We start from the raw sequence: 22,842 nt of genomic DNA on the forward strand, positions 1-22,842 counted from the left end.
GTGGAGCTGCCAGAGGTCGGGGACGGGCAGAAAGGAAGCTGGGATGGGCTGAGCGAGCTGGGAAAGAGGCAGCGTCACGGGGGGCCCAGCCAAGGTCTGCAGCAGCCCGAGAGGCAGAGAGAGAGGGGGGGCAGCACGTGCCTGCCCCTGCAGCAGGAGTCCAGATCTGGTATGAGAAGCAAACCAAGAGAGGCAATGGGTGAGTCTTCTTCTCCCTGTTTTGGCAGCATGAACGGGAATTGTACCAACAGAAGCTGAGGGATCTGGAAAAGAAGATGGAAACGGCTGCATCTGACACGCAGAGTCGGAAGAAGATAACCCAGGAATTGGAAGCAGAGAGGGAAGACATGCAAGAAGAGTTGGACCATGGGACTGCTGCTGCCTTGAAGAAGAGAGGAAGAGAAGAAATCAAAGGGACAGAGAATGGACAACTCCTGAGCGCTGCACTGAGGAAGAGCGAAATGGCCAAAGGGACTCTGAAGAAAAACTTTGTAATCCTGCAGAGAAAATCTCCTGACAACTGCATGGGCCAGTCTCATCTCCAGGTAGGCAGAGACACTGACCTTCAGTCCACTCCAATGTCCCTGAAGGATTCCAGTGATATTTCCCATAAAGAAGTGGGACTCTATATCCCTGTGAGTCCAGGCCTGCTTGGCCAAAGCAGCCCAAGCTGCGGCAGGCAGCCTTGTCTGTCTGCCTGGCCCCAGCCAGAGACCATTGACTGGCAGATTGTTTCCTGGCATGCCCAGAATGACTGCTACAGCTCTGGAGTTTGCTGTTCAAATCAGCTGCAGGCCAAATGCTGGGCATGGGGAGCTGCTTCTCCTGTGCCCACACAAGATCATGGCAACACGTGGGGATTTGGATTTGGTGTGCGAAGGAATGGAGCAGGTGAGCAGGGCGATGGACTAAACCCAGCAGAGTTTTGTACCAAGAGATCTGAGCAGCAGCAGCTGCACTGCTGGTGCCTCGAGGATGCTTGCCAAGATGGAGATTTCTGAGGGACAGCTCTTGTGGTGTTTGAAATAAGGCAATCATCTCCCCTCTGAATCCCCAGCAGGCTGTTGGAGCACAAGAAGAGCAGCTGTTACGTGTCTCACAGACCATGCTGGAACCAAATCAGCCGGTTGCATCAGCTCAGGAAAAGACAGAGACTCCTGAACTAACCACTGAGCCCAGGAGAACTTTTGAGCAGGTAAAATGGGCTTTCTGTGCCTCCACGGAGCCTCAGGCTCCTCTGGAGCACAGCACGTTTGCCCAGGCAATGCTTTGCAGTGCCCTGCTTGTTTCCTTGCCTCTCCCTTTCCCTGCTGTGGGCACAGCCTTTTGTTCTGTCTCTTGCGGCAGCCCATGGCTTTCTCAAAGGTGCCTTCACTGCACTGTCTCCCTCCCTGGCCCTGTGTCCCTGGACACACCCTGGCCTCTCTTGTGCAGCCCCCAGCGAGAACTTTTTGCCCCCAGTGTTGTCTGGTGCAATTCAGGATCTCAGAGCAGAGATCTTGCATTGATGTCCAGAGGTTCTTTTGCCCCATGTTTGCTGACGGATTTCTGTGGCCCTTTCTCCCATCCAATGTGCAGGTGGAACCTGAGGGGAGAGGAATCGGAATTTTTAGGAGAATGTTCCCACCACACTCTCTTAGGTTGCGTGTCCCCAAGTCTGACCAGCAAAATACCTTGACTTCTCAAAGAGAAGAGTTCTCCAGCAGCTCAGGGGAGCAGCAGTAGCCCTCCTGCTGATGCACAGCCTGTGGAGCAAGGGGTCAGTGGCCCAAATGTGTCCTTTGGAAATGAGAGTTGGGTTCCTCACTGCTGTTGGAACTCTCTCTGCTAGACCTGTGGGGGCTGAGGGATGTACGTGGGAAGGGTTTGGCAGCCTTGGAATGGACTTGTTGATCATCTGAGCTCTGTTCAGGGCCAGTCTGGGAGCCTGTTCCTTTCCCCTTCCCCGAGGGCAGAGTGTTGGTGAGGGCTGCAGTTGGAGGCTGTGTCTGCCCTGACAGCCGGTACCGTGGGGCTGTGGATGCTGCTGCCAGCGTGGGCTTGTCTGAGCCGGGCCTTGTGCCTCTTTCAGGTGTCCCTGCTGCAGTCACAGCTGGCCCGAGACCGACAGCACCACCTGGAGAGCTGTGCAGGGAGCAGGCACGAGACACTCCCGTCGAGTCACAGGGAGCAGAAGGGATCTCCTTGCTTCCTAAACTTCTCAGAGAGGAGCCAGGATGCAGCTGGATGTAGAATTAGCCTTAGAATTTGTCAGTAGTTTATGTTTAAAGGATAGTTATAGGTGTAAGTGAACTTTATACAACAGTGTTCCATAGGATGTAGGATGTATTTATAGACAAATAAAGAGGTTGTTATGATCACGATTAAACTAAAAGATCTTTATCAGAATTACTTACTACCCAGTACAGGGTATATAATTATATATACCTTCCAAAGATAGATAGATATAGATATATAGATATATAGATATATAGATAGATAGATAGATAGATAGATAGATAGATAGATAGCTAGCTATATATAAAACTTCCAGTATAGTGCATTGTATTTGAAGGAGCTTTGAAGCAATTCTATTCAAGCCCGGAAAACCAATTCTGAATTAGAGATTGATCACCCAGACCAATGATCGTGGGCAAAGATTTCTCTCAGCCTCAAGGAGTGACACTGAGGGACATGATCACTCCAGGGAGGAATCTGCAGAAGGGAGACATGTGCCATAATCCACTTTGGTGAGGTCAGGAGAACCCTGCCATGTGTGGAGCTTTTTCATTTGTCCTTAGGAAACTGCAACCTGCTTTATTCTGAGAGTCACAGAATCTCAGGCTGGGTGAGCTTGGAGGCACTTCTGGAGGTCACCTTGGGTCATTGTAGAGACAGACACACAACACACACCCACCCACCCACCCACACTTGAGTAGAGACAGCAACGGCTCCTCTTTATTACATTATCTCAAGTTTACGCCCTTAACAAAACGTGCTCTGAAGTCATTAGTTACATCGAAACAGCTCATTATATTCATTGGACAAAGCAATAGCTCATTGTATTTTATTGGTACAAAGCAATTGATGTCAATAATTAATTGGCAAGAGCTTACAACAGATTATTAAGGCACATATGCTCTCCTAAGGCATAACTGTCCCCTAACTGCAAATATCCCTTATGTATCTAATTTATTGGTTTGCATGCTAAAGGCCTTGCTTTCTTCCTTGCTATGGATAAACTTGTATTTTATCAATTTCTTCTTCTGCTAACCCAATTGATGAGCCTGCAGACCAGCTGCTAAGTCCAGCCACACTTCTCCCTTTTTGTATTTGAGCTACAAACACAGCTGTCAAGGGTTTTTGCAGGGCCCTTTGCTAAAATCCAAGCAGGCAGGGGAGACACAAAGCAATAATTACAATCACTAACGAGATTAGCAGTCCAGTCTTCAACAAAGATCCAAGCCACCCCGTGATGGCCCAGCCCTTGAAAAGATCATCTATCCGTCCTTCATTCACGTGTAATTAACTCTCAAGTTTGCAGTGCTTTTGTAGATTGATTCACTGTGATCTGATAAATTCATACAACACATTCCTTCAAAATCCTGACACCCATGACCATGTGCCAATAACAGAAAATCATAGTGGCTCCATTCTGCAAAGTGGCATGTCTAATGCTATCTACATCCATTAATAACCCACTTAAAGCTACAGATGTGTCATTGCTTTGTTTGGCTAGCCAACAACCAAGTCTATGTGTCGAGGTTAAAGTGTGAGCTGCAGCCACTCCAGGTGCCAGAACAGATGCAGAAATAACAGAACCAGGTCCCCAAAAGGCCACAGCATCCTGACACTGAGAAGTAAATGTGTGTCAAAGTGATCATGTTCTTCTTACCTCTTGATCTATCATTGTTCTGTTGGGTGTCAATAAGGTCAATCGCCCCAACCTGCAGGGACCTCCTGTTACTTTACTTGGAATACCAAACCAAGCACGATCACCACAGATTAAAAACACACCCTTTGGCAGCTGCAAAGGCACATGAGAGGCACGTGATGTACAGCATGAGGTAGAGTTACACCATCAGCTTGCATTTCTATATACGTCTAAGGCTGCATTTACATTCGGAGGTAACCCCCTTGTGGTCTTGTCTTTGTCCCTGTAACTAGACATTACACAAACATCCATTTGCAATGATCCCAGCAATTCTAGTTCTTGTGGCTCAGCTGTAACCTGAGGCAAGAGGGCCTAAATGCTATCCCGGGAGTCTACATTATGTACAGGATTTCTTGATTTACAATTAAAAGCTTGTGAGGGACAAGGCCAGTTGTTAGGAGGAGCACCAACAAGACATGTAGAGCATGGCTTTTCAGGATTGGCGATTGCTAAACACAGCGTATCCTGATGTACGGCTTTAGCCAGTGTCACTCACACGTTCCGTTTTGGCTGCGGAGCCATCCATCCTGTTCCTTCCTGTGTGCTCCAAAGAAGGCTTGACACAATGAGCAGGAATCCAGCGTGGTCCGTTTTCTGTGCAAACACAAGTATAACCCTTTCCCCAGGTTATTAAATCTACAGCACCACTCCATTGGCCACTTACCAAATCCCTCTCTGCTATAATTTCTATGTCCCCTGCTTCTCTGTTACCACTGTCCGCCCAGCTGCAGCCAGGGAAACAGGGGAGATAGTATAGCATAGAAAAGAAGAACTTAAAAACGAGGCCCTTTCCCTTAGCTGAGATGCAAGTGCAGCATTATTTCTTGGGGTCCCGTGGAGAAGAGCAGGAGGGAAAGAGCAAGAGCTATCGATAAGCACCCCTTCTTGAAGGCAGGGGGAAGAGGCTGCCTTACATTCACACAACCAATAAGGGGAACTGGGGAGAAAGAGATAAGGGAAAGAAGCTTACAATTCTACATTTTTGGGGGTACATTCTTTGCATCATACCATCCTTTCTAACTGCATTGCAACACCTCACCTGCACCCGAGCAGGCTTTTGCAACTCGGATTTTGAAATCAAAGTAGAGAAATGAGGAAATAAAGGAGGGCAAGAAGTTTTCTCCCTGTAGGATAAAACGTTTAACACATAAACTGCTTTGTGCAGTCGTGCCTGGGGGGTTTCTCCTTGCATTCCCCTTTTTTCTTTTTGAAGCTGATGCTTCAGAGTGCCATAGGCATGTTCAACAATAGCTGGTCCAGCAGAAGAATGAAGAATACCTGTATCATATACAATTCCCCATGCAGCCAAAAAATCTTGTGTTTTCTGAGATATATATAACAAGATCCATTATCAGTTTTTATTTTTGGAGGTACTCCTAGAATTGCAAATGCTCTTTGAAAATGACAAATAACATCCAAAGCTTTTTCTCCTGCATGTGCAGTTGCTACAATAGCAAAGTGAGAAAAGCATCAATAGACATGTACATGCTTTAGTCTCCCAAACTCATCAGTCTGAGTGTCACGATCCGCAAGGTGGGATTCGTGATGTGGTTCTTTCATTCGATCTCAGTGTACAGAAGATTATCAGGGACTTAAACCAAGGACTTAAACAGCAAAACACACTTTATTGAGTGCTCATCAGCACTAACATGCGATAGAGGGAAAAGAGGAGAAAGCAAAGCATAAGAAAAAGAGAGTAAGGGGATTATAGTTACCAACGTCGAAGTCCACTCGGCCGTCCAAAGACGCAGAGTCTTCTGTCTGTTGGGGAGATCTCAAAGGAAGGTAAATTTGGGGTGTGATTTTCTAGTCTTTTACAAAGCGAGGGGCACAGGGCCAAAACCAGAGGAGATTGATGATGAATTCCATTGCGCAGGGGGAAGGTGTAGGGTCCAGAGCAAACCACGTCTTGCAAGCCTTTGCTCACCAGCAGGAACGAGGGCAGTGTACCGTGCAACCACCTGCAAACAATCACTTAGCAAACATCCACCTCAGCTAGGCCCAAACCCCTAAGCCAAGTCCCTTGCGATATTCAGGATCTCAGTCTCTGTCCTTGAGACGGTTGTGAGACAGGTGAGAGAATGTTCGGACCGTCTGTTGTGACGTTGTGACTGTGAGTTGTGTCTGTCTGCCAAAGTTGCAACGCTTGCAACCCTCTGGGCTTGGTCCCATAATACATAGGAACACGTGAACCGTGACTGTCAGGGCATACAACAAATCATTGAACGAGCGTCATTGTTACTAAGACCAAATTGTCGTGGTAATGCTTGAAAACCTTGATGGTCAAATGGATAAGATACCTTGTTGCCTGTGGTGAGGAACCATTAAGGCAACATTGGCAACAATGATCATCAAGAGCATCAGCATTTCCTTCAGTGAAAAACCCCGGGAGAGAAGTGTGACTGTGAATATGCATCACAAAATATGATTCAGTGCGTTGCTGAATTGTATCCCACAATTCCACCAACACATCAAATAAAGGTGGGTGATCAATTTCAGATAAAACAACTTGATCTAATTTTCCAGTCAAATTTGCTACATAGGCAGAATCTGTCACAATATTTACAGCTTGAGGGAACAATTGAAATGCAGTGGCCGTGGCTTTCAGTTCAACAATTTGCAGTGAACCAGTTTGATATTTTACCACAGGTTGCCAATTACCATTGATTTTCAATGCAACTGCAGTTTTTTCTGTTTTTCCAGAGCCATCTGTAAAAACACCGGGTCCATCTACAGGGCTTTCCATACTTAACTGCTTTTGGCCAACTGGTACTTGCTGAAAAAATTTCAGTGAAGAGTGACTTGGTAAATGGTAAGACACCTGCCCTGTAAAAGCAGCCATAGCAGCTTGTAATGTAAGCCTAGCAGCTTGTAAGTTATCACAGCTTGCCAGTAACTGTTGGCACAACACCACTCAAAGTACCAGTTCTGAAGAGGCAAAACAATTCTTTCAGGATCTTGACCAGTCAATCCAACACATTGTTTAGGACACTTAATAAGTTCAGCAATTAATTCAAAAAGACCAGGGGCAGTTTTTATAGATCAAAAAGGTAAAAATAGCCATTCTAACATATGTAAAGGATCTTCCCACGGATCACTCCATTGCACAAGAATTTCAAAAGAAGTCATTGCTACCAATCAAAACAAATAATCGTACTATTTGTGCCAATAGCTCAATGCGAGAGACAAATTTCTCAAGCAAAGCTTTGACAACCAATTCAGGAACAAAAAGGGCTTCTGGGGTCAACTCACGGGTATCAGTAGTGTTTTCTGACCCCTTTAACATTTCTAAATGTGGTTGCAATTGTGAATTGGTAAGTCCCAAGTAAGGTCTTATCCAATTAATTGATTGCCAGGGCTTTCATTTCTTCACGCGGGAACAGGAACGACACAGCACCAATATGATGATTGGATCGTTCATTTATTCTCTAAGTTTGGGTACATTTATACTGTACACAAATCTACACACAAGTATTTCTTCTACAATCGACTGCATGTGTGTTGTTCGTTGTCACTTAATTGTAAAAAGTAAGCAGGGAACAGAAACTAAGTGTAAAACTAAGTCACAGAGGCTTCTCACTCACGCCTGAGAAAGCATGAGAAAGAGTCCAAACAGCCCTTGGTAAAGGACAACAATCTACAGGTGTTGTTTAGGCAAGGGGCGGTGTTCCACTTAACCAATGATGGTGGGTATGTTGCTTTAATGGCCAAGGAGAGTTTTACCTCTCAGACCTTCTCGAACATGTGTATAAAAGAAGATTAAGAATAATTAACTTTGCTCTCTTGGACAATGCAGCTGAGAGAGTCACGTAGGGCTTCGCCGTTCCTGATATAGCGCGACAGCTGTTCACACACCCTTAGAAGCATTCTTATTGGATAATTACATTTGCGTATATCGGACCGCAACTTGTTCAATTTCTCTATTTCTCATCCTGTTTAGCTCTTTCTTTGTGTTCTCTTGCTGACCACGACTGCCCCTTCCCTGTCTGATAACCCTGCTCTTGTTCTTAAGTGTTCCTCTTTATGGTCAAATTTGTTCTAACACAGCCCAGACTCTTACAGCTCCCACTCTTTTCTTAAAAATTGGAGTAACTAAATGGTGCAACATTTGTTGAAGGCCTTGTAAAAAACAAGGAAGAAACAGCATAAAACTTAGAAATACAAGCAGTAACATTATTGCCCCCTTGATCAAGGTCTGCCACCAACCCTTTAAACCTAACCTAGCAAGCCAGTCGGAAATCTTCAAAATCTTCACAGCCGCATCTGTGTGCTGACAACAAAAAATCCATAGCTGCGTGATTTTGCAAGGTAGCATGCCTAATACTATCAACATCAGTTAGCAACTCACTCAACATTTTCAAAATCTAATGAAGCTGTTTTTCTCCCCAACAGGCAAGAGGAGCTATATTTTTTTGCATTTATGGCAGCCGTTCCCCCTGGTAAAAGGAAAGATATTGCAATGATAGTTGCCAATGATGGTGACTGCACATTATCATTCTAAGCCTGTCGTGGTTTTAAAGCACCAGCTAAAAAATCACTAGAAAACTTACTTATTTCTTGCTGTGAGATATGGGTTAGAACAAGAGCAAAACAGGCTTAAAACTTACAAGGAACAAAGAAGGTTTCTTAACCTAACTACAAGAATAAGAAACCAGACTGCAACTTCTAGAACCCTTTTTCTTTACCACACAACCATTGTCTTGTTCACATGACAACACAGAGACAAAACCTTGGTGGTTAAAACAGTCCCAACTTTGCTATAGTCTCTTCATCAGTCTTTGTAGAGAAAAAGAAGCTCTCTTCTGCTGATTTATGGAGTTTTTCAGAAGAAAAACGTTTTCTAATGGTTTTCTATTTTTCTGATGCAAGCCACCCGGAGAACTCTGCCATCAGTTCTCTCCTCCCATTTCACACCACTCTGAGGTGTGCTATGGGCTAATGAGTCAAGAGCGGGTGTCATTTCAAGGATGAGTTATTCAAAGGCAAAAGTTCTCTTCATCTGTCTCTGAAAGCATTTCTGGAACCAGAAGTTTTCTCTTTGCCTCTTAAAGGCTGCAAATTTTTAACAACTCTCACTTCTCCATTTCTGTTCCAGCATCACATAAGATCACAACTACTTCACTATTTGCTTAAATCCACACTTTGAAATATTCTATTCCCCCCGCAAATACTCTTTCATGAATTAAAGGAGTCTTTTCAGAACACTTATTGTCCATCTCTATAGTTTTAGCAAAAGAATATTTCAGCTTATTAAAACATCTCCTTATTTCTCTCTCCCGTCTGAAGCTTAATTCCTTTTTTCACTGTCTTTGATAGTTTATGTTGCCTCTTTACCTGTTGATCACACTCTCTCTTCCCCTCTCTCTGGGGAAAAAAAAAAAAAATATTAACCAGCAAGTCTCATCTGGGTAGTGAAAGGGTTCAAATCTTGCCCAGGCCTTGTAGACGGTCTTGTGATCTCTGCCGGAGCGGCGGCTGGAGCTGTCTGCGATGGAAGATTTTTCATGGCTGCTCTGGAGAGTGTGGCCACTGTCTCAGAGTGCTGCAGGTCAAGGGCTTTCTTCTCTTTACTTGGCAGTCTCTGGTGAAACTCAGCAGTGGCAGAAACTGCAGCCGAGCCAGGGACCGGCCTGGCCCAGCAGGCCTGCTGTACAAGGCCCAGCGAGCCCTCCGAGAAGGGGCTCCTGACGCTTCACACTCTCCGTCATCCCCGGGAAGCGCAGAACTCTGGCCAGCCCTGCTCCCCGCTGCGGCCTTGTCCGGCCTGGGTCGGGGGAGGAGGAGGCTGAACTGAAACCCTGTTACTTCTTCAAAAGCCGGAAACCAAAGAGAACCAGAAATTCTCGGGCTTAGATCTTAAGGTGGTGTTCACAGGTTGATCTCACTTTTCAATGGTGAAAACTACTGTCAGCTGTCAGAAATGGCCAGTTATTGGCCAGGAGAAAAACTCCCAGCAGCCTCCAGCAGCCTGATCTTCCTTAGGTGTTTACCTTTGTTTTCTTAAATGCTAATCCCTCACGGCTGGGTACACTGGACTTTACATTCTCTCCCAACTGCCTACTTTTCTGTGCCCTCCTCTCTCATTCTACTTCCTTTGTCTTCAGGTCTTCAACCCCTCCCCTCTCCCAGCCCACAACAGCACCAAACAAACCAAGCAGAACATATCCAAACCACAAATGGCAACACACAGAACCAGCAAGTTTCATTCTGTTATAAATGCATACTATGCTATTGGCTTTTCACAAGTATTAAGATGAACGGTGCATGTATAATGTTAGAATAGCTTTTGCGATGTCTTTTTCTCACTCTCCTGCTGTTAACTAGAACTGAGGCGTAGGTCAGAAGAATTTTAGACGTTAGGTTTAAGTCCTGTCAGAACGGGCAGGATAACCTCCAGTGAACAGATGAGGGGGCCCAGGCTGCTCTCAGCACTTACTGCCTGTGGAAGAACGAGCCATGGCCCAAAGTCAAAGACGATAAGAGAGAAATTAAATGCACAAAGTCAAGGAACACGCATGCTCTAGAAAGGTGGACCCAAAGAGTGGCCATGCAAAACATTTCCTAGAAAAGTCTGAATATGCATATAGTCCATACTGTACAAATGGTATATAAAGGGTGTTTCCAAAGCACCAGGTGTGCTCTTGGCAGAGAGCCAAGGCATCCAGCCCTTACTCTTTGCTTTATTTTCTGTCTCTTATTGTCTTTATTAAACCTTTTAAAATGTTACAGGAGAGTGAACCTCGTTTTTCATAATTCTTTCACCTAATAACCTTTTGGCTTCAGCAAAAAATATCACCTCATCTCTCACAATCCTATAAAGTCTTTGTTCTTCTTCCCAAAGTTCAGCAGTTTAGCATGAGCTTGGCTGAGGAGCAGCCCATGTCCATTAGTAAAGCTCACTGAAAAATATCAATTGATTTAGCCAGTTGTAATGATCATGGGTCATGTGTTTTACAGAGGGCGCATAATAAGAGGGACATGGATAGGTGGATCAGGATGTCTCGAGCACCTTCCAAGTACCCCAGCCAACAGGGAAAAAGAATGAGAAGAAAAGAAGGCCACTTGCTCCAACTGATTCAGAGAGATCCCATTGGAGACACGCCTAATGGACTCTTTCCCTTTGTTCGAATCACAGGACTTCTACAGGACTCCTCTGTCTCCTTTGTGGTCAGGAAGCTCTAGCGACATGACTTGTATGCTCTGGGCGCTGGGGGTAGCGGAGCTCCTCTACCTGGGGAGCGGGGAGAAGAAACCAGTACAAACCAGCCCAGACTGGGGCAGCTGGGGAAAATTCAGAGTCACAAGGAGCCACTGGGAGCGAGGCAGGGGAGGGGCGGCAGTGACCGGCGAGGGGAGGCCGGGGAGAAGTTCCCGCCTCAGCCGAAGCCCCTCAGTGATTGACAATGGGGGGGGGGCGGCTCCCGCCCAAACCGCGGGCCGGGAAAAGTGCCCTCAGGGATTGGCTGGGCGAGACGGGGGCGGGGCTGAGGGTTCCCGCCTCTGCCAAACTGCCCTCAGTCATTGGCTGGCTGGGAAAAGCCTCAAAACCTCCTCCAAATTTCAACAAAGCTGACAAAAATGGAATAAATTCCAATAAGTATGAAATATTTCAGGCTATCTTTTCATTACATTTAAACAGTGGAAGGTTGAAAAGGCAGCTTGTGCACTAAAACCTGGCAAAAACAAGAAAATGGGAGAACTCGTCCTGAGTGGCAGCAGGGAATGACAGACTGATCTGGCCATTGGTGCTGCAAGAGAGGGCAGTGGGGCTCTCGGGGATGCTGCCATGGAAAGTCTACACAGGAGTGTTGGAAAACCACTCCTGTTGCCCCAAGCCAAGGGAATGAAATGCTGAAGGTGTTTGCTGTCTCCTTCCTTCCTGATGCAGAGCGCATCCTCATGGCACTGCCTAAATCCTGCTTTGCATTGACTTGAAATCCTGGCTGCAGTTCTGGCAGCTCGTGCCCAAAGGAACACGGGAGTGGAGCTGCCAGAGGTCGGGGACGGGCAGAAAGGAAGCTGGGATGGGCTGAGCGAGCTGGGAAAGAGGCAGCGTCAGGGGGGGACCCAGCCAAGGTCTGCAGCAGCCCGAGAGGCAGAGAGAGAGGGGGGGCAGCACGTGCCTGCCCCTGCAGCAGGAGTCCAGATCTGGTATGAGAAGCAAACCAAGAGAGGCAATGGGTGAGTCTTCTTCTCCCTGTTTTGGCAGCATGAACGGGAATTGTACCAACAGAAGCTGAGGGATCTGGAAAAGAAGATGGAAACGGCTGCATCTGACACGCAGAGTCGGAAGAAGATAACCCAGGAATTGGAAGCAGAGAGGGAAGACATGCAAGAAGAGTTGGACCATGGGACTGCTGCTGCCTTGAAGAAGAGAGGAAGAGAAGAAATCAAAGGGACAGAGAATGGACAACTCCTGAGCGCTGCACTGAGGAAGAGCGAAATGGCCAAAGGGACTCTGAAGAAAAACTTTGTAATCCTGCAGAGAAAATCTCCTGACAACTGCATGGGCCAGTCTCATCTCCAGGTAGGCAGAGACACTGACCTTCAGTCCACTCCAATGTCCCTGAAGGATTCCAGTGATATTTCCCATAAAGAAGTGGGACTCTATATCCCTGTGAGTCCAGGCCTGCTTGGCCAAAGCAGCCCAAGCTGCGGCAGGCAGCCTTGTCTGTCTGCCTGGCCCCAGCCAGAGACCATTGACTGGCAGATTGTTTCCTGGCATGCCCAGAATGACTGCTACAGCTCTGGAGTTTGCTGTTCAAATCAGCTGCAGGCCAAATGCTGGGCATGGGGAGCTGCTTCTCCTGTGCCCACACAAGATCATGGCAACACGTGGGGATTTGGATTTGGTGTGCGAAGGAATGGAGCAGGTGAGCAGGGCGATGGACTAAACCCAGCAGAGTTTTGTACCAAGAGATCTGAGCAGCAGCAGCTGCACTGCTGGTGCCTCGAGGATGCTTGCCAAGATGGAGATTTCTGAGGGACAGCTCTTGTGGTGTTTGAAATAAGGCAATCATCTCCCCTCTGAATCCCCAGCAGGCTGTTGGAGCACAAGAAGAGCAGCTGTTACGTGTCTCACAGACCATGCTGGAACCAAATCAGCCGGTTGCATCAGCTCAGGAAAAGACAGAGACTCCTGAACTAACCACTGAGCGCAGGAGAACTTTTGAGCAGGTAAAATGGGCTTTCTGTGCCTCCACGGAGCCTCAGGCTCCTCTGGAGCACAGCACGTTTGCCCAGGCAATGCTTTGCAGTGCCCTGCTTGTTTCCTTGCCTCTCCCTTTCCCTGCTCTGGGCACAGCCTTTTGTTCTGTCTCTTGCGGCAGCCCATGGCTTTCTCAAAGGTGCCTTCACTGCACTGTCTCCCTCCCTGGCCCTGTGTCCCTGGACACACCCTGGCCTCTCTTGTGCAGCCCCCAGCGAGAACTTTTTGCCCCCAGTGTTGTCTGGTGCAATTCAGGATCTCAGAGCAGAGATCTTGCATTGATGTCCAGAGGTTCTTTTGCCCCATGTTTGCTGACGGATTTCTGTGGCCCTTTCTCCCATCCAATGTGCAGGTGGAACCTGAGGGGAGAGGAATCGGAATTTTTAGGAGAATGTTCCCACCACACTCTCTTAGGTCGCGTGTCCCCAAGTCTGACCAGCAAAATACCTTGACTTCTCAAAGAGAAGAGTTCTCCAGCAGCTCAGGGGAGCAGCAGTAGCCCTCCTGCTGATGCACAGCCTGTGGAGCAAGGGGTCAGTGGCCCAAATGTGTCCTTTGGAAATGAGAGTTGGGTTCCTCACTGCTGCTGGAACTCTCTCTGCTAGACCTGTGGGGGCTGAGGGATGTACGTGGGAAGGGTTTGGCAGCCTTGGAATGGACTTGTTGATCATCTGAGCTCTGTTCAGGGCCAGTCTGGGAGCCTGTTCCTTTCCCCTTCCCCGAGGGCAGAGTGTTGGTGAGGGCTGCAGTTGGAGGCTGTGTCTGCCCTGACAGCCGGTACCGTGGGGCTGTGGATGCTGCTGCCAGCGTGGGCTTGTCTGAGCCGGGCCTTGTGCCTCTTTCAGGTGTCCCTGCTGCAGTCACAGCTGGCCCGAGACCGACAGCACCACCTGGAGAGCTGTGCAGGGAGCAGGCACGAGACACTCCCGTCGAGTCACAGGGAGCAGAAGGGATCTCCTTGCTTCCTAAACTTCTCAGAGAGGAGCCAGGATGCAGCTGGATGTAGAATTAGCCTTAGAATTTGTCAGTAGTTTATGTTTAAAGGATAGTTATAGGTGTAAGTGAACTTTATACAACAGTGTTCCATAGGATGTAGGATGTATTTATAGACAAATAAAGAGGTTGTTATGATCACGATTAAACTAAAAGATCTTTATCAGAATTACTTACTACCCAGTACAGGGTATATAATTATATATACCTTCCAAAGATAGATAGATATAGATATATAGATAGATAGATAGATAGATAGATAGATAGATAGATAGATAGCTATATATAAAACTTCCAGTATAGTGCATTGTATTTGAAGGAGCTTTGAAGCAATTCTATTCAAGCCCGGAAAACCAATTCTGAATTAGAGATTGATCACCCAGACCAATGATCGTGGGCAAAGATTTCTCTCAGCCTCAAGGAGTGACACTGAGGGACATGATCACTCCAGGGAGGAATCTGCAGAAGGGAGACATGTGCCATAATCCACTTTGGTGAGGTCAGGAGAACCCTGCCATGTGTGGAGCTTTTTCATTTGTCCTTAGGAAACTGCAACCTGCTTTATTCTGAGAGTCACAGAATCTCAGGCTGGGTGAGCTTGGAGGCACTTCTGGAGGTCACCTTGGGTCATTGTAGAGACAGACACACAACACACACCCACCCACCCACCCACACTTGAGTAGAGACAGCAACGGCTCCTCTTTATTACATTATCTCAAGTTTACGCCCTTAACAAAACGTGCTCTGAAGTCATTAGTTACATCGAAACAGCTCATTATATTCATTGGACAAAGCAATAGCTCATTGTATTTTATTGGTACAAAGCAATTGATGTCAATAATTAATTGGCAAGAGCTTACAACAGATTATTAAGGCACATATGCTCTCCTAAGGCATAACTGTCCCCTAACTGCAAATATCCCTTATGTATCTAATTTATTGGTTTGCATGCTAAAGGCCTTGCTTTCTTCCTTGCTATGGATAAACTTGTATTTTATCAATTTCTTCTTCTGCTAACCCAATTGATGAGCCTGCAGACCAGCTGCTAAGTCCAGCCACACTTCTCCCTTTTTGTATTTGAGCTACAAACACAGCTGTCAAGGGTTTTTGCAGGGCCCTTTGCTAAAATCCAAGCAGGCAGGGGAGACACAAAGCAATAATTACAATCACTAACGAGATTAGCAGTCCAGTCTTCAACAAAGATCCAAGCCACCCCGTGATGGCCCAGCCCTTGAAAAGATCATCTATCCGTCCTTCATTCACGTGTAATTAACTCTCAAGTTTGCAGTGCTTTTGTAGATTGATTCACTGTGATCTGATAAATTCATACAACACATTCCTTCAAAATCCTGACACCCATGACCATGTGCCAATAAAAGAAAATCATAGTGGCTCCATTCTGCAAAGTGGCATGTCTAATGCTATCTACATCCATTAATAACCCACTTAAAGCTACAGATGTGTCATTGCTTTGTTTGGCTAGCCAACAACCAAGTCTATGTGTCGAGGTTAAAGTGTGAGCTGCAGCCACTCCAGGTGCCAGAACAGATGCAGAAATAACAGAACCAGGTCCCCAAAAGGCCACAGCATCCTGACACTGAGAAGTAAATGTGTGTCAAAGTGATCATGTTCTTCTTACCTCTTGATCTATCATTGTTCTGTTGGGTGTCAATAAGGTCAATCGCCCCAACCTGCAGGGACCTCCTGTTACTTTACTTGGAATACCAAACCAAGCACGATCACCACAGATTAAAAACACACCCTTTGGCAGCTGCAAAGGCACATGAGAGGCACGTGATGTACAGCATGAGGTAGAGTTACACCATCAGCTTGCATTTCTATATACGTCTAAGGCTGCATTTACATTCGGAGGTAACCCCCTTGTGGTCTTGTCTTTGTCCCTGTAACTAGACATTACACAAGCATCCATTTGCAATGATCCTAGCAATTCTAGTTCTTGTGGCTCAGCTGTAACCTGAGGCAAGAGGGCCTAAATGCTATCCCAGGAGTCTACATTATGTACAGGATTTCTTGATTTACAATTAAAAGCTTGTGAGGGACAAGGCCAGTTGTTAGGAGGAGCACCAACAAGACATGTAGAGCATGGCTTTTCAGGATTGGCGATTGCTAAACACAGCGTATCCTGATGTACGGCTTTAGCCAGTGTCACTCACACGTTCCGTTTTGGCTGCGGAGCCATCCATCCTGTTCCTTCCTGTGTGCTCCAAAGAAGGCTTGACACAATGAGCAGGAATCCAGCGTGGTCCGTTTTCTGTGCAAACACAAGTATAACCCTTTCCCCAGGTTATTAAATCTACAGCACCACTCCATTGGCCACTTACCAAATCCCTCTCTGCTATAATTTCTATGTCCCCTGCTTCTCTGTTACCACTGTCCGCCCAGCTGCAGCCAGGGAAACAGGGGAGATAGTATAGCATAGAAAAGAAGAACTTAAAAACGAGGCCCTTTCCCTTAGCTGAGATGCAAGTGCAGCATTATTTCTTGGGGTCCCGTGGAGAAGAGCAGGAGGGAAAGAGCAAGAGCTATCGATAAGCACCCCTTCTTGAAGGCAGGGGGAAGAGGCTGCCTTACATTCACACAACCAATAAGGGGAACTGGGGAGAAAGAGATAAGGGAAAGAAGCTTACAATTCTACATTTTTGGGGGTACATTCTTTGCATCATACCATCCTTTCTAACTGCATTGCAACACCTCACCTGCACCCGAGCAGGCTTTTGCAACTCGGATTTTGAAATCAAAGTAGAGAAATGAGGAAATAAAGGAGGGCAAGAAGTTTTCTCCCTGTAGGATAAAACGTTTAACACATAAACTGCTTTGTGCAGTCGTGCCTGGGGGGTTTCTCCTTGCATTCCCCTTTTTTCTTTTTGAAGCTGATGCTTCAGAGTGCCATAGGCATGTTCAACAATAGCTGGTCCAGCAGAAGAATGAAGAATACCTGTATCATATACAATTCCCCATGCAGCCAAAAAATCTTGTGTTTTCTGAGATATATATAACAAGATCCATTATCAGTTTTTATTTTTGGAGGTACTCCTAGAATTGCAAATGCTCTTTGAAAATGACAAATAACATCCAAAGCTTTTTCTCCTGCATGTGCAGTTGCTACAATAGCAAAGTGAGAAAAGTATCAATAGACATGTACATGCTTTAGTCTCCCAAACTCATCAGTCTGAGTGTCACGATCCGCAAGGTGGGATTCGTGATGTGGTTCTTTCATTCGATCTCAGTGTACAGAAGATTATCAGGGACTTAAACCAAGGACTTAAACAGCAAAACACACTTTATTGAGTGCTCATCAGCACTAACATGCGATAGAGGGAAAAGAGGAGAAAGCAAAGCATAAGAAAAAGAGAGTAAGGGGATTATAGTTACCAACGTCGAAGTCCACTCGGCCGTCCAAAGACGCAGAGTCTTCTGTCTGTTGGGGAGATCTCAAAGGAAGGTAAATTTGGGGTGTGATTTTCTAGTCTTTTACAAAGCGAGGGGCACAGGGCCAAAACCAGAGGAGATTGATGATGAATTCCATTGCGCAGGGGGAAGGTGTAGGGTCCAGAGCAAACCACGTCTTGCAAGCCTTTGCTCACCAGCAGGAACGAGGGCAGTGTACCGTGCAACCACCTGCAAACAATCACTTAGCAAACATCCACCTCAGCTAGGCCCAAACCCCTAAGCCAAGTCCCTTGCGATATTCAGGATCTCAGTCTCTGTCCTTGAGACGGTTGTGAGACAGGTGAGAGAATGTTCGGACCGTCTGTTGTGACGTTGTGACTGTGAGTTGTGTCTGTCTGCCAAAGTTGCAACGCTTGCAACCCTCTGGGCTTGGTCCCATAATACATAGGAACACGTGAACCGTGACTGTCAGGGCATACAACAAATCATTGAACGAGCGTCATTGTTACTAAGACCAAATTGTCGTGGTAATGCTTGAAAACCTTGATGGTCAAATGGATAAGATACCTTGTTGCCTGTGGTGAGGAACCATTAAGGCAACATTGGCAACAATGATCATCAAGAGCATCAGCATTTCCTTCAGTGAAAAACCCCGGGAGAGAAGTGTGACTGTGAATATGCATCACAAAATATGATTCAGTGCGTTGCTGAATTGTATCCCACAATTCCACCAACACATCAAATAAAGGTGGGTGATCAATTTCAGATAAAACAACTTGATCTAATTTTCCAGTCAAATTTGCTACATAGGCAGAATCTGTCACAATATTTACAGCTTGAGGGAACAATTGAAATGCAGTGGCCGTGGCTTTCAGTTCAACAATTTGCAGTGAACCAGTTTGATATTTTACCACAGGTTGCCAATTACCATTGATTTTCAATGCAACTGCAGTTTTTTCTGTTTTTCCAGAGCCATCTGTAAAAACACCGGGTCCATCTACAGGGCTTTCCATACTTAACTGCTTTTGGCCAACTGGTACTTGCTGAAAAAATTTCAGTGAAGAGTGACTTGGTAAATGGTAAGACACCTGCCCTGTAAAAGCAGCCATAGCAGCTTGTAATGTAAGCCTAGCAGCTTGTAAGTTATCACAGCTTGCCAGTAACTGTTGGCACAACACCACTCAAAGTACCAGTTCTGAAGAGGCAAAACAATTCTTTCAGGATCTTGACCAGTCAATCCAACACATTGTTTAGGACACTTAATAAGTTCAGCAATTAATTCAAAAAGACCAGGGGCAGTTTTTATAGATCAAAAAGGTAAAAATAGCCATTCTAACATATGTAAAGGATCTTCCCACGGATCACTCCATTGCACAAGAATTTCAAAAGAAGTCATTGCTACCAATCAAAACAAATAATCGTACTATTTGTGCCAATAGCTCAATGCGAGAGACAAATTTCTCAAGCAAAGCTTTGACAACCAATTCAGGAACAAAAAGGGCTTCTGGGGTCAACTCACGGGTATCAGTAGTGTTTTCTGACCCCTTTAACATTTCTAAATGTGGTTGCAATTGTGAATTGGTAAGTCCCAAGTAAGGTCTTATCCAATTAATTGATTGCCAGGGCTTTCATTTCTTCACGCGGGAACAGGAACGACACAGCACCAATATGATGATTGGATCGTTCATTTATTCTCTAAGTTTGGGTACATTTATACTGTACACAAATCTACACACAAGTATTTCTTCTACAATCGACTGCATGTGTGTTGTTCGTTGTCACTTAATTGTAAAAAGTAAGCAGGGAACAGAAACTAAGTGTAAAACTAAGTCACAGAGGCTTCTCACTCACGCCTGAGAAAGCATGAGAAAGAGTCCAAACAGCCCTTGGTAAAGGACAACAATCTACAGGTGTTGTTTAGGCAAGGGGCGGTGTTCCACTTAACCAATGATGGTGGGTATGTTGCTTTAATGGCCAAGGAGAGTTTTACCTCTCAGACCTTCTCGAACATGTGTATAAAAGAAGATTAAGAATAATTAACTTTGCTCTCTTGGACAATGCAGCTGAGAGAGTCACGTAGGGCTTCGCCGTTCCTGATATAGCGCGACAGCTGTTCACACACCCTTAGAAGCATTCTTATTGGATAATTACATTTGCGTATATCGGACCGCAACTTGTTCAATTTCTCTATTTCTCATCCTGTTTAGCTCTTTCTTTGTGTTCTCTTGCTGACCACGACTGCCCCTTCCCTGTCTGATAACCCTGCTCTTGTTCTTAAGTGTTCCTCTTTATGGTCAAATTTGTTCTAACACAGCCCAGACTCTTACAGCTCCCACTCTTTTCTTAAAAATTGGAGTAACTAAATGGTGCAACATTTGTTGAAGGCCTTGTAAAAAACAAGGAAGAAACAGCATAAAACTTAGAAATACAAGCAGTAACATTATTGCCCCCTTGATCAAGGTCTGCCACCAACCCTTTAAACCTAACCTAGCAAGCCAGTCGGAAATCTTCAAAATCTTCACAGCCGCATCTGTGTGCTGACAACAAAAAATCCATAGCTGCGTGATTTTGCAAGGTAGCATGCCTAATACTATCAACATCAGTTAGCAACTCACTCAACATTTTCAAAATCTAATGAAGCTGTTTTTCTCCCCAACAGGCAAGAGGAGCTATATTTTTTTGCATTTATGGCAGCCGTTCCCCCTGGTAAAAGGAAAGATATTGCAATGATAGTTGCCAATGATGGTGACTGCACATTATCATTCTAAGCCTGTCGTGGTTTTAAAGCACCAGCTAAAAAATCACTAGAAAACTTACTTATTTCTTGCTGTGAGATATGGGTTAGAACAAGAGCAAAACAGGCTTAAAACTTACAAGGAACAAAGAAGGTTTCTTAACCTAACTACAAGAATAAGAAACCAGACTGCAACTTCTAGAACCCTTTTTCTTTACCACACAACCATTGTCTTGTTCACATGACAACACAGAGACAAAACCTTGGTGGTTAAAACAGTCCCAACTTTGCTATAGTCTCTTCATCAGTCTTTGTAGAGAAAAAGAAGCTCTCTTCTGCTGATTTATGGAGTTTTTCAGAAGAAAAACGTTTTCTAATGGTTTTCTATTTTTCTGATGCAAGCCACCCGGAGAACTCTGCCATCAGTTCTCTCCTCCCATTTCACACCACTCTGAGGTGTGCTATGGGCTAATGAGTCAAGAGCGGGTGTCATTTCAAGGATGAGTTATTCAAAGGCAAAAGTTCTCTTCATCTGTCTCTGAAAGCATTTCTGGAACCAGAAGTTTTCTCTTTGCCTCTTAAAGGCTGCAAATTTTTAACAACTCTCACTTCTCCATTTCTGTTCCAGCATCACATAAGATCACAACTACTTCACTATTTGCTTAAATCCACACTTTGAAATATTCTATTCCCCCCGCAAATACTCTTTCATGAATTAAAGGAGTCTTTTCAGAACACTTATTGTCCATCTCTATAGTTTTAGCAAAAGAATATTTCAGCTTATTAAAACATCTCCTTATTTCTCTCTCCCGTCTGAAGCTTAATTCCTTTTTTCACTGTCTTTGATAGTTTATGTTGCCTCTTTACCTGTTGATCACACTCTCTCTTCCCCTCTCTCTGGGGAAAAAAAAAAAAAATATTAACCAGCAAGTCTCATCTGGGTAGTGAAAGGGTTCAAATCTTGCCCAGGCCTTGTAGACGGTCTTGTGATCTCTGCCGGAGCGGCGGCTGGAGCTGTCTGCGATGGAAGATTTTTCATGGCTGCTCTGGAGAGTGTGGCCACTGTCTCAGAGTGCTGCAGGTCAATGGCTTTCTTCTCTTTACTTGGCAGTCTCTGGTGAAACTCAGCAGTGGCAGAAACTGCAGCCGAGCCAGGGACCGGCCTGGCCCAGCAGGCCTGCTGTACAAGGCCCAGCGAGCCCTCCGAGAAGGGGCTCCTGACGCTTCACACTCTCCGTCATCCCCGGGAAGCGCAGAACTCTGGCCAGCCCTGCTCCCCGCTGCGGCCTTGTCCGGCCTGGGTCGGGGGAGGAGGAGGCTGAACTGAAACCCTGTTACTTCTTCAAAAGCCGGAAACCAAAGAGAACCAGAAATTCTCGGGCTTAGATCTTAAGGTGGTGTTCACAGGTTGATCTCACTTTTCAATGGTGAAAACTACTGTCAGCTGTCAGAAATGGCCAGTTATTGGCCAGGAGAAAAACTCCCAGCAGCCTCCAGCAGCCTGATCTTCCTTAGGTGTTTCCCTTTGTTTTCTTAAATGCTAATCCCTCACGGCTGGGTACACTGGACTTTACATTCTCTCCCAACTGCCTACTTTTCTGTGCCCTCCTCTCTCATTCTACTTCCTTTGTCTTCAGGTCTTCAACCCCTCCCCTCTCCCAGCCCACAACAGCACCAAACAAACCAAGCAGAACATATCCAAACCACAAATGGCAACACACAGAACCAGCAAGTTTCATTCTGTTATAAATGCATACTATGCTATTGGCTTTTCACAAGTATTAAGATGAACGGTGCATGTATAATGTTAGAATAGCTTTTGCGATGTCTTTTTCTCACTCTCCTGCTGTTAACTAGAACTGAGGCGTAGGTCAGAAGAATTTTAGACGTTAGGTTTAAGTCCTGTCAGAACGGGCAGGATAACCTCCAGTGAACAGATGAGGGGGCCCAGGCTGCTCTCAGCACTTACTGCCTGTGGAAGAACGAGCCATGGCCCAAAGTCAAAGACGATAAGAGAGAAATTAAATGCACAAAGTCAAGGAACACGCATGCTCTAGAAAGGTGGACCCAAAGAGTGGCCATGCAAAACATTTCCTAGAAAAGTCTGAATATGCATATAGTCCATACTGTACAAATGGTATATAAAGGGTGTTTCCAAAGCACCAGGTGTGCTCTTGGCAGAGAGCCAAGGCATCCAGCCCTTACTCTTTGCTTTATTTTCTGTCTCTTATTGTCTTTATTAAACCTTTTAAAATGTTACAGGAGAGTGAACCTCGTTTTTCATAATTCTTTCACCTAATAACCTTTTGGCTTCAGCAAAAAATATCACCTCATCTCTCACAATCCTATAAAGTCTTTGTTCTTCTTCCCAAAGTTCAGCAGTTTAGCATGAGCTTGGCTGAGGAGCAGCCCATGTCCATTAGTAAAGCTCACTGAAAAATATCAATTGATTTAGCCAGTTGTAATGATCATGGGTCATGTGTTTTACAGAGGGCGCATAATAAGAGGGACATGGATAGGTGGATCAGGATGTCTCGAGCACCTTCCAAGTACCCCAGCCAACAGGGAAAAAGAATGAGAAGA

At 45.6% G+C, this 22,842-nt stretch overlaps 1 protein-coding gene and 2 pseudogenes across 2 annotated transcripts; 1 reads left to right on the plus strand and 2 right to left on the minus strand.

The window, feature by feature from the left end:
* Positions 1-233: 233 nt before the first annotated feature.
* Positions 234-20,749, plus strand: LOC147650210 (uncharacterized). 2 transcript variants are annotated; one of them, XM_086853449.1, is made up of 5 exons: positions 234-545; positions 1,058-1,195; positions 12,123-12,440; positions 12,953-13,090; positions 18,496-20,749. In XM_086853449.1, exons 1-5 carry the CDS (start codon positions 276-278, stop codon positions 18,505-18,507), a joined length of 876 nt encoding a protein of 291 aa, XP_086709575.1. In that variant the 5' UTR covers positions 234-275; the 3' UTR covers positions 18,508-20,749. The 2 variants fall into 2 exon arrangements, with proteins under 2 accessions (XP_086709575.1, XP_086709574.1); XM_086853448.1 differs by lacking the exon at positions 18,496-20,749 and adding an exon at positions 13,967-14,269.
* On the minus strand, positions 3,283-4,534 carry LOC147650211 (uncharacterized; annotated as a pseudogene).
* Positions 15,162-16,413, minus strand: LOC147650212 (uncharacterized; annotated as a pseudogene).
* Positions 20,750-22,842: the final 2,093 nt, after the last annotated feature.

This window comes from Cyanistes caeruleus, chromosome 16 (assembly GCF_971803275.1).
Source record: "Cyanistes caeruleus chromosome 16, bCyaCae1.hap1.1, whole genome shotgun sequence".
Classification (NCBI taxonomy): Eukaryota; Metazoa; Chordata; class Aves; order Passeriformes; family Paridae; genus Cyanistes; species Cyanistes caeruleus.

Coding starts and splice junctions, on each gene's coding strand:
- LOC147650210 (XM_086853448.1), top strand. CDS start 276: ATGGAAACGGCTGCATCTGACACGCAGAGTCGGAAGAAGATAACCCAG. Junction 1,196..12,122: donor CCAGGAGAACTTTTGAGCAG/GTAAAATGGGCT, acceptor CTGTTTTGGCAG/CATGAACGGGAATTGTACCA. Junction 13,091..13,966: donor GCAGGAGAACTTTTGAGCAG/GTAAAATGGGCT, acceptor TGCCTCTTTCAG/GTGTCCCTGCTGCAGTCACA.